Source organism: Nicotiana tabacum, chromosome 6 (genome assembly GCF_000715075.1).
Source record: "Nicotiana tabacum cultivar K326 chromosome 6, ASM71507v2, whole genome shotgun sequence".
Classification (NCBI taxonomy): domain Eukaryota; kingdom Viridiplantae; phylum Streptophyta; class Magnoliopsida; order Solanales; family Solanaceae; genus Nicotiana; species Nicotiana tabacum.
Window position 1 is genome coordinate 206,529,624 of NC_134085.1, and position 18,574 is coordinate 206,548,197.

General features: G+C 36.2%; 1 protein-coding gene across 2 annotated transcripts; it reads right to left on the bottom strand.

Moving 5' to 3' along the window:
- Nucleotides 1-2,894: 2,894 nt before the first annotated feature.
- On the bottom strand, nt 2,895-6,887 carry LOC107819341 (uncharacterized). Of its 2 annotated transcripts, XM_016645442.2 has the most exons (6): nt 6,204-6,887; nt 4,014-4,275; nt 3,888-3,924; nt 3,655-3,760; nt 3,288-3,398; nt 2,895-3,142 (listed from the first exon to the last, which is right to left on the bottom strand). In XM_016645442.2, exons 1-6 carry the CDS (start codon nt 6,396-6,398, stop codon nt 3,026-3,028), a joined length of 828 nt encoding a protein of 275 aa, XP_016500928.2. In that variant the 5' UTR covers nt 6,399-6,887; the 3' UTR covers nt 2,895-3,025. The 2 variants fall into 2 exon arrangements, with proteins under 2 accessions (XP_016500928.2, XP_075112652.1); XM_075256551.1 differs by lacking the exon at nt 3,288-3,398.
- Between the last annotated feature and the right edge of the window lie 11,687 nt (nt 6,888-18,574).

The window sequence follows — 18,574 nt, forward strand, 5'->3', positions numbered from 1 at the left end:
AAAGATAAAATTTTGACTTGAAACTCCCCACATACGACGCCAATTTGTTTGATCAAAAAATATAGCACTCTTTGTTAAACTAATCAAAGGATTAATAAGGTGAAAGATGAATCCTAGTCAAGCATAATAATTCTTAGATCTAGCTAAGTGTTTAAATGGTATCGTCTACTTAACGCGCAAAGTCGGTTATCATATTATTAAATGCACGCTTTTGAGAATAAATGAAGAATGAATGATGAACAATAAATATGAAAAATGGCAGTAAACGTAAATAAGAAGAACGATTCACCCAAATATTGAATGATGTGAAAGATTTTTCCTCCTGGCAACAAAGTGTGGCAATAAGTAAGAAAATGAACAATGCTTTCTTGGATTGTGTAAGTAGAAAAGAAGAATAATTGACAAAATCAATCATGTAAAAAGGTAAGCTTTTGTGTTTTCTCTCAAGAGTCAACTTCTTACAATAGTTTTTCTCATAATGAATCTCACTGCCTCTTTTCCTCTCTCTCATTTTTCTATTTATATGGGATATTCTCTAAAAAATCCTAAAAAATACAACAAAAAGAGAATATTCAAGGGAATATTCATGTCGCTAGTTCCAAGACTACACCAGCCGTTGTTCCTACTCTTCGCTACTCGACCTCGATTTTAACGGCTTACTCAGCGACTGCTCGTCGTTGGCTTTGGTCGACCTCGGCCTAGCCGCCCAAATCGAAACACACTCTTCTCACTTAACGATCTTCCCACGCCTAACTTCCTAAGCCGGATTTTGACCCATACAGTCTGTATGTCAAATAGATAGGAAAAGCTATAGGGAGGTCTAGTTCTAAAGTCAAATATAAACTAGTGGTTGTATATATCCATACTTGGTTAAATAAATTTTCTTATATATCCATAAGCTCTTCTAGATTGTTTTTACCATGTCTTGATTTATCCACTAATAAACAGATTACCATATGAATGGCATTGTTAGAAAGTGATATAAGAGATTCAATAGTTTTTCTATATCGAAATACTTTCAAATTCTTACAAAGATGCGGAATATCAACGATTAAACAGATAGCTTGCACCTTAGTAGATTTGTTCGTTTTTGATATTCTCATTTTCTTTAAAAATCAATCCAGATTTTCCATTAGTTTTAAAAACTATCAACATTGTCACGTTTGTTCCCGAGTCACAATGAAGCAAAATGAATTATGGTAAAAAAAGAGAGAGAAGAAAATCAATCTTTTGCAATTGTAAACTTGAGTATTCTTAATTAAAGAAAAGAATACTTTCTTTTATTTGGCAATAACTCAGATAATAATTAATCAATGTACTTCAATTTCTTGTTCCTCCACGCCAACACAAAAGAAACAGATACAAAGAATTTGAAGAAAGAAAAGTTGTAAAAAGCTGAAATTCGTTTCAAATTGTTAAATGATGGCATGTCCTAAATCTCAGAGTCTTGACTTAATAGCAAATGTCACCTCACGGAAAAGACAGTTAGCAAGATTCACAACTCACGTGTATCGATTCACTAAATTCAATGTCGTTTAATCGTTTGTCTAAATTAAGAATAACTAATAAGCCACGGTGTTCAGTGTTTGTTGATCGTGAAATTTTTCCAAATAATTATTTATTATTTATTGATTAAATCAGAAAATTAATTTTTTAAATTTTTTAATTTTGACTCATAGAGGCTAATTTGAGCTACATAGTGGATGGATGTTTGCTGAAACTCTATCCGATTCTCAACAGAAGGAAAACAAAACTCTTGGGCTTCGTCATTTTAAGCTTGATCCAGGCCCGCGTATTTCTCCTCAAACGAGAGTTGAGAGAAGAAAGATTTATGTGAAACTATAGGTGTGTTTGATATTGACGGAAAATATTTTTCACGGAAATACACTTTTTGAAAATATTCTTGGAAAACAAGTGGTTTTCTTACTTATGGGAGAGGGAGGAGGGTGGTGGGTCGTGCTGGGGGTTTGTTTGGGAGAGAGACATTTGGCGGAGCGGGAGTTGGAGGGTGGGCGGAGGGTGCCGTGGTGGGTGTGTCGAGATGCAGGATGGTAGGTCGGGTACGGGGCCAGGTAGCGAGGGTGTGGATTAAGGGGTAGGGGTGGGGGTGGGGATGGTAAAGGTTGAAAAAGATTTTAGGAAAACATTTTTTACTCCTCTTAGTAGGGATAAGAGGAAAGTTATTTTCCTCCAATTTAAATAAAATGAGTTTATAAGAGAAATATTTATGCCAACCAAACATGAAAAATAAAAAGATTTTCCAAACACACCCCATATGTCATATTGGCTACGAAGACAAATTCAAGGCGGAACAAAAAATTGATATTGCAATTTGAAAAAAGGACGAAAAGAAAGGGTTGGGGAAACTTATGTTATAATTGTTAAGATAACTTCTAATTATGTTGATCACACATGCAGTTATCATTTCAAGGGAGTATTCGTGTCACAAGTTGCCAACTGAATTAATTTTCTCCTGTAACGTTTGACTGGTGAGGCCAGGAAAACAATTTGACTGTGCAAAAAAAAAAAAAAGGGTAACATAACCTTATTGCTTATTCTGTGATGATTTTCACGTACTTGGTTCCAATGTTCTGGCTTCATATTAACGTGTGTACTTGATGTATAACGCGACATTATATTCCATCAGAATTCAAATATCCGCTACACTTTGTTAGAAATGTCTGAAAACTAAAATAATAGGTGGAAAACCAGCTTAATGGCGGTTAGTCTCGCTTTCCTAGAAAATGCAGAGGACTTACAAATTAAAGGCATTTAACCCTTTCAGGACTACAAAGAGGATTTTAAGTGAATATTATACAACCTTATAGAATCTAGAGCTAGGACTATCTAATTTATTCAAAAATCAGATGGAAGTTGAAGACTTGAAGTGGCAATTGAATAAAAGCTAAATCTCTATTAATGCATAACGCATACAAATGTATAATTAGTACAAACTTTATCTTATTTCTTAGAGCATTACCAGCTCGATCAGGTCGAGAAGGAGCTCTAAATAATTACTACTTGCTTAGGCTTCATGTATAGGAACTAATGGCATTTTGCCTCCATAAATCTCAGGTAGCTGACTTTCATCAATGTCTTGGCGTAGAGTTGCCATTAGTCGTCTGTTTTCCACAAATGTGATCTGAGAAGAAAGATAGAAATTAATTTAATTTGGCGAAGATAATCTAACACAATTTTTAACCATTAACTTAAAGAGGCAATCCTCAGCTACCACGGCAAATTCACTAGACTCCAGCATTGTTTCATCAACCATTGTAGAACCTCACCTTCTTTTTGGTCTTGTTATCAATAAAAGGATACACAATTTTCCACATTGTCCAGAATAGGTAAGGAACATGAACTACAATTAGTTTTTCAAGTCTTTCAGGGTAGCAGTCCTGCAATTAATAGTATAGTAAACTTCAAGATTATGGACTACAAGGAGAAAAAATGAAAAGGATTTCACTTATATATACTGGCAGTAAAACGCTTTTATACTACCACTATATTTTTAACATGTTTTAGCTTTTACTAGGTATATTACCTTGTTTTTCAGGTTACTGATTCTTCTTACTATGGACGGTTATAGTGATCTGATAGTATATTTGTTCATGTACAGAAGGTAAACTCAACGATAATAATGATTAATTAGACCTGTAAAATGGATAGAGCCCCAATGTATGCACGAGCATCGCTGTTGGAATAACCAAAACCTTGGAAATCTGCAATTACCACAAACTTTTCCCTACCTGGCGAGGTCCTGATTCATCAAAAAAATCCCAAAATAAAATAATAAAAATATCAAGGTTGCATGATCTCGACAGACTTGGAAGCTTCTCTGAAAAGGTAAATTTAGCCAACTGAGTATAGAATACAAGATAGTGTACCTTGAACAGAGTTTGTCCAAAGCCAAGACCACAAATCCTGCAAATCAGAACAACGTCTTAACTATAAATTAAGTAGCAGGCCAAGTAGAATGGAATTAAACAAGAGAAAGAAAACAAAAATCATACGTTTTAACTCGTCAGGACCACCTAATTTATTATGAAAATGTCTGGCACCTAAAATGACAGCAATAGGGCGTCCTTGTTTGTCCCTTCCTTGCATGAACATTTTGTTGTGTGCTATCTCGTTTGGAATCTCACTCGCTGAAATGAAGCCATTTGGTGCAATGCTTTTCTTCCTTTTAAGGCATTTCAAGAACATTGCCGAAGCTTTGTCTACGTCCAGATCCCTAGCTCGAAGAAACCTTCTTATCTCAAAATCATCTACTTCCTGCAAACAATTGACGCCAAGCAAAAAAAAAAAAGATATAAGAATATGGATTTTGAGCCTAACTCAACTCCAAAAAAACTAGCTCATGAAGTGAGCATGTCTCAAAACCATATAACGATGCAACAGTCAATTCTGTTAATCGACACATGATGCTTAACATCTCTCCTACGGCCAGAGCTGGACATTTGGGGTATGAATATAGGGACTCAACATTGGATAAACCAAGAATATAGATGGGTCTAACTCTGATACATGATTTTGAATAGTATTAGTGGAAAATAAACTTACCGTGTGGATCAATATATAATATGTTGACAGGTGGCATAGAAGTCAAAGCAACAAAGAAGAATGAAGAACATCGAACTTATATATAAGTAATAGCCACGAGATTGTCTACAAGGATAGTGTGCCTATTAGCTGGAAAAGAGGAAACATGTAGGGAGTGGTTAATTAAAGATACTAGAAGCCACGAAAATGGAAAGATCATTAATAGCCACGAATATGGAAAGAAATCGGTATAATCCCAAATTATGCGCGATTAGTTGTTATTACCTTAAATGTTACAAATCACCCATATATCGGGTAATCTAAGTAATAAATGTTAGTAACATGCAGAAATTAAATAGGGTGAGCGGTTACAAATTATGCCTTATATAAATCCCCCTGCCATAACGTGTATCCCCATCGAGAAAGTCACAAAGTAATACTATCTATGGATTCCAACTATTCTTTTTTGATTTTTGCTTTCATCGAATATGATCTACTACTCTTATTTATTACTCGACCATTAACTTCTTCTTTAAAAACTACTTCCATAACTACGAAAGGAAAAATTCAATATCTCGTATCTACGGAATATGAGAAATTGAGAATCTTAATTATCAATATTTTTATTATTCTTTGCCATTGATCTTGTTCTTTTCTATTGGAAGGAAGTTGCGATTATCAATAAGATTTCTATTTTCTTATTTTCCCAGTCTTGCTTACCATTTTTTATACCATTTTATATTTAAAAAAGTGAAGTAAATTTATTAAAAACCTAAATTATTCTTTTATTTGCTTTGACCACAAAAACTATTTTTTGATTAAATAAGAATAATGAAGACATTTGACCAAATTCAACTGCAAAAGTTAATTCTTGAGGTGTGTATTTCATCTCATTCCTTTTAATTAACCAGAAGTTGTACACCTAAAAACCTCTCTCTTGCACTCGATCATTTTAATATAGAAAAATCTTTAATCTTGATGTTTTACATGTAAACGGAAGGAAGGAAACTAATAAAGAGTTACTCCCTGCATTTCACTTTGCTTGATATTATTTCTTTATTAGTTTGTTTAAAAAATAATATATTTTTATACTTTCTTAATAATAGTCTATTTGGCCAAGCACTAAAAATCGGTTTGGTCTGATTCTCAAAAGTATCTTGCAGAAATGCAGGGTAAGGTGTACAATAGACCCTTGTGGTCCGGTCCTTTCCCGGACCTCAGACATAGCGGGAGCTTAGTCCATCGGACTACTCTTATTTATTGTGAGAAGCAGTTTGTGTTTGACTAATTAATTTGAAAAGCACTTCTCAGTAGCAATTAGTGTTTGGTCAAGCTTTTAAGAATTGTTTCTAAGCGTATTTTTATCAAAAGTGTATTTCAAAAAAGTGCTCCTGGGGAGAAGCTAATTTTCTTTGTGGCTAATTAAAATATATATTTTTTTTTTTGAAAAAAAAATTGTTTTTGGCTTTGGAGAAGCGGGACAAACATGTTATTTGGCATTTGCAATCTACAAATCTTATGTATTCAAAAATATTATAACAACACAAATATTATAACATATCTGAGACCATAAATTTTATAACTTTATATCTTTTAAACTCCGTATCAAGTCAAACTATACCAAACAGATTGAAACAAAAGCTAGAGTAAAATACAATTACCTTGGAAGAAGGATCTTGCTTTTCGACAAGAGCTCTCATAAGGCAAATCTTGTTCTGCTCTTCTTCACTGATTTTGTCATCGCATCCTACTTTGATCTCCTGTGTTACTGATTCTCCTTCCTGCTCCAGTTTTGTTTCAAAATGAAGTCCATTATCGTTTAGCTCCTTGGCTATTGCCTCAACCTTTCCCTCCATCAATTTCTTTCTTGCACCAATTACTAGCAGGAGAAATACACAAGGCACAGAAGAAGGTCCCAATTTTCAAGATAACATAATGTTCTGCTTCAATTTATGGCTAACTCGCAGGAGGAAATTGAAAAGAGGAATATAGGGAAGCTATAAAATTAGGACTTTGTCTTAATGAGCAAATACAATGGGACCGCAGTGGATGTAGTTCACTAATGAATTTATAGGGACCAAATACTATTAAAATCGTAGATGATGAGTATTTATATACTTGTATTCTAGCCGGTGGTAAATGATAGGATCTCTCTATCATTTCTGATACGATACGGAGTACGAATCCGAATTAATCAGTTCCGGATACCATATGATGATAAAAAAAATCATGCTAGATAAAGTTAGAACTGGAATTTAAAAGCGTCGAGTGCACCTTTTAATATACATATAAATATTTGTCAAATTTTTTTTTGTGGATACGTGTTTGTTTTCGTGGGTAACTCATCCGATCTATCTTGAAATTGTGGACAATGCCTTGATCTTGGAAGAAAGAAGTTGCTTCCATACTAGTGAATTCTAAACCATGTTATATGTTAGATCAGATCTGCCTCTAATATTAATGCAATTGGAAACCATATATATAAGTATATTCTTAGAAAACTATACTGTACAAATTATAGCGGTTGGCATCTATTTACCTAACTCATAGTAGCTTTAACTACGGGTGTCTTTAATACGAAGGAAAATATTTTCCGCGCATGGAAAATGAGTTGTTTTATCATTTACTTTTTCTTATGTGGTTGGTGAATGGAAAACTTTTTCCGAAAAATATTTTCTAGCATTTGGTTAGAGAGTAGAAAATATCTTTTTAGGAAAATATTATTTTATGCTACTCTCCTCATTCTCTTCTTTCAAGTCCCTATATTTCCTTGCTTCCCCTCTCCCCTCTTCGAATACTCAACGTTATCATAATTCTATTTTCTTCAATAATTTAATTATTCTTCTAAAAATTCACACAAACCTAAAGGAACAAATGTGCAGCTTTACTTTTTATACAAAACTACGTTTAAATTTATGCTCCATAACAATAAAGGAAATACTCTTTTTTTTGGTTGAAAAAGAAAATACCCTTTCTACAACATGAAAATAACGTAATCATCTTATTGAAAGAAAAAAAATACTTTTTATATCATAAAAAGAAAATACTCATTTGTTGAAATGAAAAAAAATCTATCTATAACATGAAAAGAAAGTACTATTAATAATATTTTTATTTAGGGTGGGAGTGGGGGTGGGGGTGGGGAATAGGGTGGGGAAGGTTGAAAAAGTGTTTTGGAAAATATTTTTCCTTCTCTTGACAGGGAAAATATATTCCTTTAATTGAAGGAAAATAAGTTGTTGAGAAAAATATTTTCCAAAATATTTAAACCAACCAAATATAAGAAAATTGGATAACATTTTCTCAAAAATATTTTCCTCTGTACCACACACACCCTAAGAGTCTAAGACAACTTCGTTGAACCCCTTTTTGCATTCAACGTTCATGTTCTATGGTGTTGTATCTAAGGCCTACGAGGGTAAATATGAATTTGGTTGCATTTGGATGTATATATTCAAAAGAGTAATCATGAGAAATTTGATTTGTTTTCTATAGATCTAATGTAGATCTGTCACGACCCAATTTTCTCTTCGTTGGGTTTCGTGACGGCACCTAGTCTTAAGGACTAGGTAAGCCTAACATTTACGGAAAAACAACAATAGTAAACAATATCTTAAAATTCTTCTGAAATGAATCCTTTATCAAATGAATATATTCCTAAAATCCGGTAGTACAAGTCATAAACTCTACAGAGTTAACTACCACTTCTGAATATAACTGTTCGGAAAAGAATGAAAACAATTGAATACAAGTAAGAAGGTGACTCCGAAGCCTGCGAACGCAGCATCAGGTTTACCTTGAGTCTCCTCGGCAATGATCCGCACAACTACTAACGATCGATACCTGGATCGGCACAATAAAAATGTGTAGAAGAGTAGCATGAGCACACCACAGCGGTGCCCAGTAAGTATCAAGACTAACCTCGGTGGAGTAGTGACGAGGAACAGTCAAGACACCTACTGGTCTAATAAACTAAACAAGTATAAGTGTAGAACAACATAGCATAGTATCTATATAAGGACTATGCGATATGACTAACAACACAGTAATTGCATTAAGGAAAGAAAACAGCAAGTAACAGCGGAACACTTAATAAGAACACAGAAAAGTAAATGGAAATACAACCCAACTCTGAAATCACAAATTACAGCAAAGACAGGTTACAACTCAATAACTACAACAACTTTTACATTTGGTCTTAGCTGGCAAACTTCAATCAATTCGCCAAATCCTCCAAGTGATAAAAATACTTCGAAATATACTTCGTTCCGATAAATATTTTTCCAAAATAGTTCTTTCAAAATAAATACCTTTCGAATATAATTTTCTCAAATAAATATCCTTTGAATATAAGTCATCATGTGACGCCTGATCTCACAATCATATAATACGAGTCTCAATACCCGAACCCTGACACTTGGCATTCTGTACCCTCATCATACCACATAGTCATACTGACAACTCACGTACCAAATAGAGTCATTCTCACATGGAAGACAAATAAATAATGGTGTGCGTCTATACTCGACATTACCAAGAAGCCTCATATCCGATTAGGGTGCTTAGCCACGTGTATGCTTGTGCAAGTGTCCTACCATAGTTCATACCAGCTAGTAAGTGTAAGGAATAGAACGGAAAACACATATATTGTTTACGCAAGGATAGGATCAATGAAAACAATAGCTCAAAACACAGAGATAGCAACAAGGGGATCTACCGGGATATCGTCCTGTAGTCCCAAATATAAATGTGCAGGAGGATCTACCGGAATACCAATCCGTAGTCCCAAAGTAAATATCCAGTATATGGGGATCTACCAGGTGTCGTCACGTAGTCTCAAATATAAATGTGCAGGGGGATCTACCGGAATACCAATCCGTAGTCCCAAAGTAAATATCCAATATAGGGGGATCTATCGGGTGTCGTCTCGTAGTCCCAAATATAAATATGCAGGGAGATCTACCGGAATACCAATCCGTAGTCCCAAAGTAAATATCTAATACAGGGGGATCTACTGGGTGTCGTCCCGTATTCCCAAATATAAACATGCAGGAGGAGCTACCGGAATACCAATCCGTAGTCCCAAAGTAAATACACAGCGCAACCAACAGAGACAACAATTACAACACAATAGAAGGCTCGTACATCACCACAATACATATAACAACAACAATGACAATAATACAAGTCAAGATAAGTAAATCAACTCAAGGACCGTAAATCACAAGGAAACGGTAGAACCAGCTCACAAAGAGTAACCACAGAAAAGAATGTTGATATAAAGGGGAAAGTTCAACAACGGGAAAACTAACATGTAGCAACGATCCCACAATACACAAGTCAATAACGAGAAAATCAACACGAGTCAAGTAGTCCCTAATAAGGGCAAGTCTACAAAGATATAAGTTATCTAAACTCCTTTTAAGGTTGGACAATTTCGAAGATATTCGATAATTCAATTTAAGGAAAGATGATCTTAGCTTCACTTAAGACTAAACAATTTCAGGAGGGATAATAATAATTCTCAAATAAGACAAGCAACAATGAAAAGATAGCATGACAATAAGAGAGGCGAAATTCTTCAATTAAATCAAATAGGAGTCAATTAGGCAATAAGAGTAAATCATGAAGCAATTAATTCCAATTAAGCATGTAGATGTGAAAATAGTAAATAGGAAACTCAGTCATGTCAAGAACACGTTCATACACAGTAAATAAAAAGACCTAAGAACCCTAAAAGGCCAAATTTCCACAATTAAGTCTGAGCACGCACTTGTCACCTCGCGTACACGAACGACAATCAACATAGAAGACTCAAATCCTAAAGGGAAGCCCCTCACACAAGGTTAGGCAGGATACTTACATCAAAGACGACACACCGATACTGTAAAATGCACTTCTCGGGCGAAAAGGTCTCTGGAAGGCTCAAATCTAACCCAATTAACTTCAAAGCACAAATAAAACACATAAGAAACTATTCTGGATCCTAAAGATTTAATCTTTAACCAAATTTAACAATTGGTCCAAAAGTCAAACCCCAGGCCCGCACCTCGGAACCCGACAACTTTTATAAAATCCGAATACTCATTCCAATATGAGTTCAACCATACAAAAATTATCAAATTCCGATACCATTTCGTCCCTCAAATCATGAAAGTTCGTTTTAAAAATTTTCTTCAAAAACCAACATTTTTCCCTAACTAAAAACGCAGGTTAAATGATAAAAACAAAGACTAATTCATGTAATATATTTAAGTCTCAGTGAAGAAAACTTACACATTCAATTTACCTGAAGAACCCACCAAGAATCGCTCAAAATCGAGATCTACAAGTCAAAATATGATAAAAATGGTTAAACCCTCGATTTTGGAATATATTCTGTCTGCCCAGACATTTGTGCATCGCGAAACGCGAAGAGAGGACCGCGTTCGCGAAGAAGAAAAGTTAAGGCTGCCCAGGTTGCTCATCGCGAAAGCGATGATGAGCTCGCGAACGCTGAGAAGAGGGGCAGGAACCTACGCAAACGCATAGGGAAGGACACGAACGTGAAGAAGGAAAATGCAGGGCTACGCGAACGCGAAGAAGGATTTCGAGGTGGTTAGCAACAAGGCATCGCGAATGCGAAAGGCTGTTCGCGATCGCGAAAGAGGATACCAGAAGCAGAAAATAGCAGTTCCAAAAATGAGAAAAATGACTTGTGGCCCACCCTGAACACACCCGAGGCTCCTAGGACCCCGTCTAAACGCATAAACAAGTCACATAACCTAACACGGACTCGCTCGAGCTTACGAATCACATTAAACAACGTCGAAAGAACAAATCAAACCATAAATCGAATTTATGAACTTTCAAATCTTCAAATTTCTAAACTCGTGCCGAGACCTATTAAATCAATCCGGAATGATGCCAAATTTTGCAGACAAGTCCAAAATGACATAACGGAGCTGTTCTAACTCTCAGAATTGCATTCCGACCCTGATATCGCAAAAGTCAACTATGGGTCAAACTTCTATATTTTCCAACTTTCGCTGAAATGCCTCAATTTACCCTACGAACCTCCAAATCTGAATCCGGATGCACGCTTAAGTCCAAAATCACCATATGAAGCTGTTGGAATCATCAAAAATTCATTCTGGGGACGTTTACTCCAAAGTCCAATTCCGGTCAAATTTTCACTGCTTAAACTCTCAAAACTAGATTCCTTCTTCTAATTTGACTCTGAATCACTCGTTAACTAAATTCCACCATGCACACAAGTCGATACTCATATTATGAAGCTGTTCCAGACCTTACGCTGCTAAACGGAGCTTAAATTCTCAAAACGACCGGCCGGGTCGTTACAAAATCACAACCAAGGCGCACCCTCCCTAAAAGGAGGAAAAAGACGAGAAAATTTAGGGGAGTTTCTGAAAAACTAATTAATTCAGATTTTTTTGTTTCAAAAGCATTGCTTGTTTTTTGAAGGAGATATAGTTTCGGGAAATCAAACTTTGCTTTTTCCAAATAAACAAAATTGATTTTTAGTTTCAAAAAATGCTTTTGAATCTTTTTCCTAAAATAAGTTGAGAAATACAAATCTACCATGCTCCTAGTTAACAGATGCAAAATATCTTTAAGAAATTAATTTCCTATAAAAAATTATATTTAGCCTTGATAACACAGAAATTTTATTAAAACATCAAATTGCTGAAACAAAAGATCTAAATTGGTGGCAGTTTCAACTCACATTTGCTCAACCCGCTCGTAATAAACCCGTATTCAACCCGCCCATTTTTAATATGGGTAAATATGGTTAACCCATATTCAACCCGCAATAAAATGGGCAAAAACGGGTTTAATGCGGGTTGAATATGGGTCTAATACGGTTTAAAATTTATTTTGATTTCCGGATTCCTGCATGAGGTCTAAAGCTATTACCCACAGTTATCCTTTCTCATATATTTTCTTTGAGTAGAATCTAACTCATTTGTTTTTCCACTTTTTATTACACTACTGGCATGCAATCAAGTAATGAATTCAAGATTATTTAATATTCCTTCACCCAAATATAGATAAATTGTTTCATGTTTTCAACCTTCAAATTATCTAAATCTATATTTAATTTGACATTGATTATTTCGTTTTGTTTTGTGATAGAAATCTGATAAGTTACAAAGCTATCCCAAGAAACTGTTGTAGATTTCTTTTTTGGTGAAGTTTTATTATGGATTCCATATTAGTATTAAGCTAAATTGTTGAATTCTATTTTACCGCAATTTGATTTCCGCTGATTTTCTTATATTATCTGGTAAATTATTAAAGATAACAGAAAAAGGTAACATAATTAGTAGCGTTGGCTTGCCTAGCGGGTTCAATGTTAGGCACCATCACTATCCCGACGGTGAGAAATTCGGGTCGTGACAAGTTGGTATTAGAGCTCGGCAGTACGATGATCCTCATTTGCTTGTCCTTAGCGACACGGTGCGGCACGGAGGAGCCAAGCAGGTTACAGTGGGAGATGATGGAGTTTTGAGGATGCAGGGTCGTATTTGTGTGCCTAATGTGGATGGACTTCGTGAGTTGATTCTAGAGGAGGCCCATAGTTCTCGGTACTCTATTCATCCGGGCGCCGCTAAGATGTATCAGGACTTGCGGCAGCATTATTGGTAGAGGAGGATGAAGAAGGATATTGTTGCGTATGTAGCTCGGTGTTTGAATTATCAGCAGGTGAAGTACGAGCATTAGAGACCTGATGGTTTGTTTCAGAAGATTGAGATTCCTGAGTGGAAGTGGGAGCGTATCACTATGGATTTCGTTGTTCGACTCCCACGGACTCAGAGGAAGTTCGATGCAGTATGGGTTATTGTGGATAGGCTGACCAAGTCAGCACATTTCATTCCTATGACAGTTACCTATTCCTCGGAGCGGTTGGCTGAGATCTATATCTGGGAGATTGTTCGTCTTCATGGGGTGCCCATGTCTATCATTTCTGACCGAGGTATGAAGTTTGCCTCGCATTTTTGGAGGGCAGTACAGTGTGAGTTAAGTATGCGGGTCGAGTTGAGCACAACGTTTCATCCTCAGACGGACGGACAGTCTGAGCATACTATTAAGACTTTGGAGGATATGCTCCGAGTATGTGTTATTGATTTTGGAGGTTCTTGGGATAAGTTCTTGCCATTAGCAGAGTTTGCCTACAATAACAACTATCAGTTGAGCATCCAGATGGCTCCCTATGAGGCATTATATGGTAGACGGTGTCGATCACCGGTTGGATGGTTTGATCCGGGAGAGGCTTGGTTGTTGGGTACATATTTAGTGCAGGACGCCTTGGATAAGGTTAAGATAATTCAAGATAGACATCGTATAGCTCAGTCCAGGCAAAAGAGTTATGCCGACCGTAAGGTTCGCGATGTGGCATTCATGGTCGGAGAGCAAGTGTTGCTTGGGTGTTGCCCATGAAGGACGTGATGAGATTTGGGAAGAAGGGCAAGCTATGCCCTAGGTTCATCGGCCTTTTGAGATCCTTGATAGAGTGGGAGAGGTGGCTTATAGAGTTGTGTTGCCGCCGAGTATAAGTTGTTGCTTCTGGTGTACAAGCATTTTATGCTTCGCAGTCGCAAAGCCACTCTCACGATCGCGGAGTGTACTTAGGTCTGGGGTTGGGTTGTTGATCGCGAACACGTAGCCATGGTCGTGAACGCGAAGCACTAGGGAGCTGCTCTTCGCTAACGCGGCCGGTGTCACGCGAAAGCATAGTGTAAAATGGAAGTGGGCTGGGAATCAGTCATTTCTTATATGCGAATGCGTACAATTGTCCACGAACGCGAAGGCCAGGGGGAATACCTTTTGCGAACGCGTGGAAGAACTCATGATCGCGTAAACCTGAGCAAGGCAGCTCTTCGCGAACGCGGCAGGCTGTTCGCGAACGTGAAGAAGACATGCTCAGTCTTTTTAAAACATAATCAAAACGGGAAAAGACCATAATTTCACATCTCTTCCATAGAAACCAACCATGGGCGATTTTTGAAGAGGGATTTCATCACTAAATCATTGGCTTGTGTTCTTAAACTCATTTCTTTCATTTTCCATCAACACCCATTAGATTTCTAGGCCTAAATCTTATTCTTTAAGGATAGAAATTAGGGATTTAGGAGAATCGAGGATTTTACAAAATTTGGGATTTAGACCTCGATTTGGGGTCGGATTCCGAAATTAATTGCATATTTGGGCTCGTGGGTGAATGGGTAAATAGGTTTTTGTTCGAACCTCGAGTTTTGACCAAGCGGGCCCGGGTCGGGTTTTGACCTTTTTGAAAGAATATTGGAAAATCTGTAATTTTTCATTTGAATTGGTTTCTTGAGCTTCAATTAATGTTAATAAGTTAATATTGGCTAGATACAAGCGGATTAGAAGTTGAAATTAAGGGAAAAGTGGTATTTGAGGCTTGAGTTTGGACGTGGAATAGAGGTAAGTGTTTGGTCTAACCTTAGCGTAAGTGTTTGGTCTAACCTTAACTTGAGGAAATAGGTGTTATATCTTATTTGTTATGTGCTAGTATCGAGTACGACGTATAGGTGAGGTGACGAGTATCTACACGTTGGTGTCAAGCATGCCCATGAGTCTTATACTAGGATTGTTGTGATTTTTATTATGTATTGTTCATGCTTAAATTGATGATTAGCACTGTGGAACAAGACTTATAATAAATTCTTGGTAATTGACCATTGTCGAGTATTGGTTCAAGTTGAGATTTATTTTGTGAAGTAACTGTTGAAACTAGATTGGTTACAGCTGACTCCCTTACCGGGATGATATTGTTTCTACGGTTGACTCCCTTGCCGGGACGGTATTGTTTCTATTGTTGATTCCCTTGCCGGGGTGTTATTATTTCTATTGTTTGGGTGAGGAAGAGTGTAAAGCATGAAGGGTGATGTCGTGTATGATATTGTGAGTGAGTGTTAATGCAAGAAGGGTGATGTCGTGCCGATATTGTGAGTGTTAATACATGAAGGGTGATGTCGTGCCATGATTATTGAGGGTAAAAGCACGAAGGGTGATGTCGTACCATGATTATGAGAGAGTAAAACGACGGAGGGTGATGCCGTGCCGTTTCTGTTAATTTCTATGGTGAGGACGAGAGTAAAAGCACGAAGGGTGATGCCGTGCACTTGATACTATGTTATCATTTCCGTTGATTCAAGTTTGATATTTACCTTATTGCTTTACTTTATTATTGTCATAACCTGCAATCCCCCTCAACATGTTTCCCAATTTTTCCGTCTTTATCTATTAAATTTTGTTACTATTATTTCTCATATATGATTTAACTGCACCGGTTTATATGGTTATCGTGTCCTAGCCTCGTCACTACTTCGCCGAGGTTAGACTTGATACTTACCGGTACATGGAGTCGGTTGTAATGGTATTACACTCTGCACTTTTTGTGCAGATCCTGGTACTGGATCCTACAAACCGTAGTTCGAGGTTGCTTCCTTCAATCCAATGGAGATCCGAGGTAGTCCTGCTACCGTCCGCAGGCCTTGACGTCCCCTTCTGTCCTGCCTCTTTTCTATTTTATCTATTTCTGAGACATATTTGTATTTTCTTGTTCAGACCACTATTTGTAGTATTCGTAGATAGTCCGTGAAATTATGACACCAGTTCTAGGTGAAGTTTTATTATGGATTCCATATTAGTATTAAGTTGAACTATTGAATTCTGTTTCACAATTTGATTTCCGCTGATTTTCTTATATCATCTGATAAATTATTAAAGATAAAGGAAAAAGGTAACATAATCAGTAACGTTGGCTTGCCTAGAGGGTTTAATGTTAGGCGTCATCACGGTTTCGACGGTGGAAAATTCGGGTCGTGACAATTTCGGGAAATCAAAATTTGCTTTTTCCAACTAAACAAAATTGGTTTTTAGTTTCAAAAAATGTTTTTGAATCTTTTTCCTAAAATAAGTTGAGAAATAAAAATCTACCATGCTCCTAGTTAACAGATGTACAATATCTTTAAGAAATTAATTTCCTATCAAAAATTATATTTAGCCTTTGATAACACTGGAATTTTATTAAAACATCAAATTGCTGAAACGAAAGATCTAAATTGGTGGCAGTTTCAACCCACATTTTCTTAACCCGCCCAACTCGCCCGCAATAAACCCGTATTCAACCCGCCCATTTTAAATATGGGTAAATATGGTTAACCCATATTCAACCCGCAATAAAATGGGCAAAAACAGGTTTAATGCGGATTGAATATGGGTCGAATGCGGTTTAAAATTTGTTTTGATTTCTGGATTCCTGCATGAGGTCTAAAGCTATTACCCACAGTTATCCTTTCTCATATATTTGCTTTCAGTAGAATCTAACTCATTTGCTTTGCCACTTGTTATTACACTACTAGCATGCAATCAAGTAATGAATTCAAGATTATTTGATATTCCTTCACCCAAATATAGATAAACCGGTTCATGTTTTCAACCTTCAAATTATCTAAATCTATATTTAATTTGACATTGATTATTTCGTTTTGTTTTGTGATAGAAATCTGATAAGTTACAAAGCTATCCCAAGAAACTGTTGTAGATTTCTTTTTTGGTGAAGTTTTATTATGGATTCCATATTAGTATTAAGTTAAACTGTTGAATTCTGTTCTACCTCAATTTGATTTCAGCTGATTTTCTTATATCATCTGGTAAATTATTAAAGATAACGGAAAAAGGTAACATAATTAGTAGTGTTGGCTTGCCTAGCGAGTTCAATGTTAGGCGCCATCACGGTCCCGATGGTAAGAAATTCGGATCGTGACAAGTTGGTGAAAAGGTTATAGAAAAAAAACTTTTCTTGACGTTCTATGTAGTACTAATTAAGTGAAGTATTTTTTACTTTCTTATAAAAAATTAAATATTAAACAAAAAATTAAGTTAAGTATTTCGTGAAAGGGAATTCTAGAGAAAAGTAGTTAAACTATTCACCCATATAAATGTTGCAAAAAGTATCACCATTCTTTTCCAAGAATTACAAAATTCTCAATAGTAAATTATTATAAATTTAGTAATTAATGAAATAGATTGATAATGCTTATTTGTTAGGCTATATTTTTAAATTATTATAGGGTTAAAAGTTTTTACTGTGGGTAAAATTCCCAAAGTTACCAATGAATTGCTGAAAAAATAACTCTCTGAGTAGGATTGCAAGTGCTATTGGGATATCTATGTATGCAGATGAATGTACGGCTAAACAGACGTGTATTTTCTTTGCTCGTATGCTAATAGAGGTCAATGTGACAAAACCCCTGCCATATGAAATTGAAGTTATGGATCCCAATGGAAGAAATTTTTAACAAACTGTAACATATGATTGAAAGCCACTCTTCTGCAACAAATGCCAAATAATTGGCCATGTTTGCCCAGTAGAGCAGAGAAGAAATGAAGAACAGGCAAAAAAGCAAGGAGGACCTAAGAAAGCCATCCAGATATGGGTAACAAAAGAACAAGTAACAGAGCAACAAAAAGATAACAATAAAGGGGCAGAGCAAGCAGATTGTAGAACAAGTGGTGGCCAAAATCAAAGAAGCAATTAATAAGAATACAAAATATGCTGAACAAATACAGAAGACCGCAGTGATACATGAGCAGCAATCCATCAACACTCTATCACCCAGTGCAGGAAATGAGAATACTACACCTAACAAAGGGAAACCAATAAGTAATGTAACTGAACTCAACTTGCAGGATTTTCCTATCCTATGTTCAGTATCAACTAAGAATGGCTTTGAAGTGTTAAATAGAGGCTATGGTGGATCACAATCAGCACCTCCTGACAAAGGAGGTGGTATTAGCTTTAATCAATGAATTTGCTATTGTGGAATTTAAGGGGTGAAAATAAAAGGTATGAACAGAAGGAATCGAGGAAATACCTAAAGGCCAAACACATTACTTTAGCAGGATTTACTAAAACTAAGGTAAAAGAGCACAAAGATCATACTGTGGCAAAAGATGTGGCTACAAATTGGGGATTTTAAAATAACTACCTTAGTGCTAC

Coding starts and splice junctions, on each gene's coding strand:
- LOC107819341 (XM_016645442.2), bottom strand. CDS start 6,398: ATGGAGGGAAAGGTTGAGGCAATAGCCAAGGAGCTAAACGATAATGGA. Junction 4,276..6,203: donor AGCAAGATCCTTCTTCCAAG/GTAATTGTATTT, acceptor AATTGTTTGCAG/GAAGTAGATGATTTTGAGAT. Junction 3,761..3,887: donor TTGGACAAACTCTGTTCAAG/GTACACTATCTT, acceptor TTGATGAATCAG/GACCTCGCCAGGTAGGGAAA.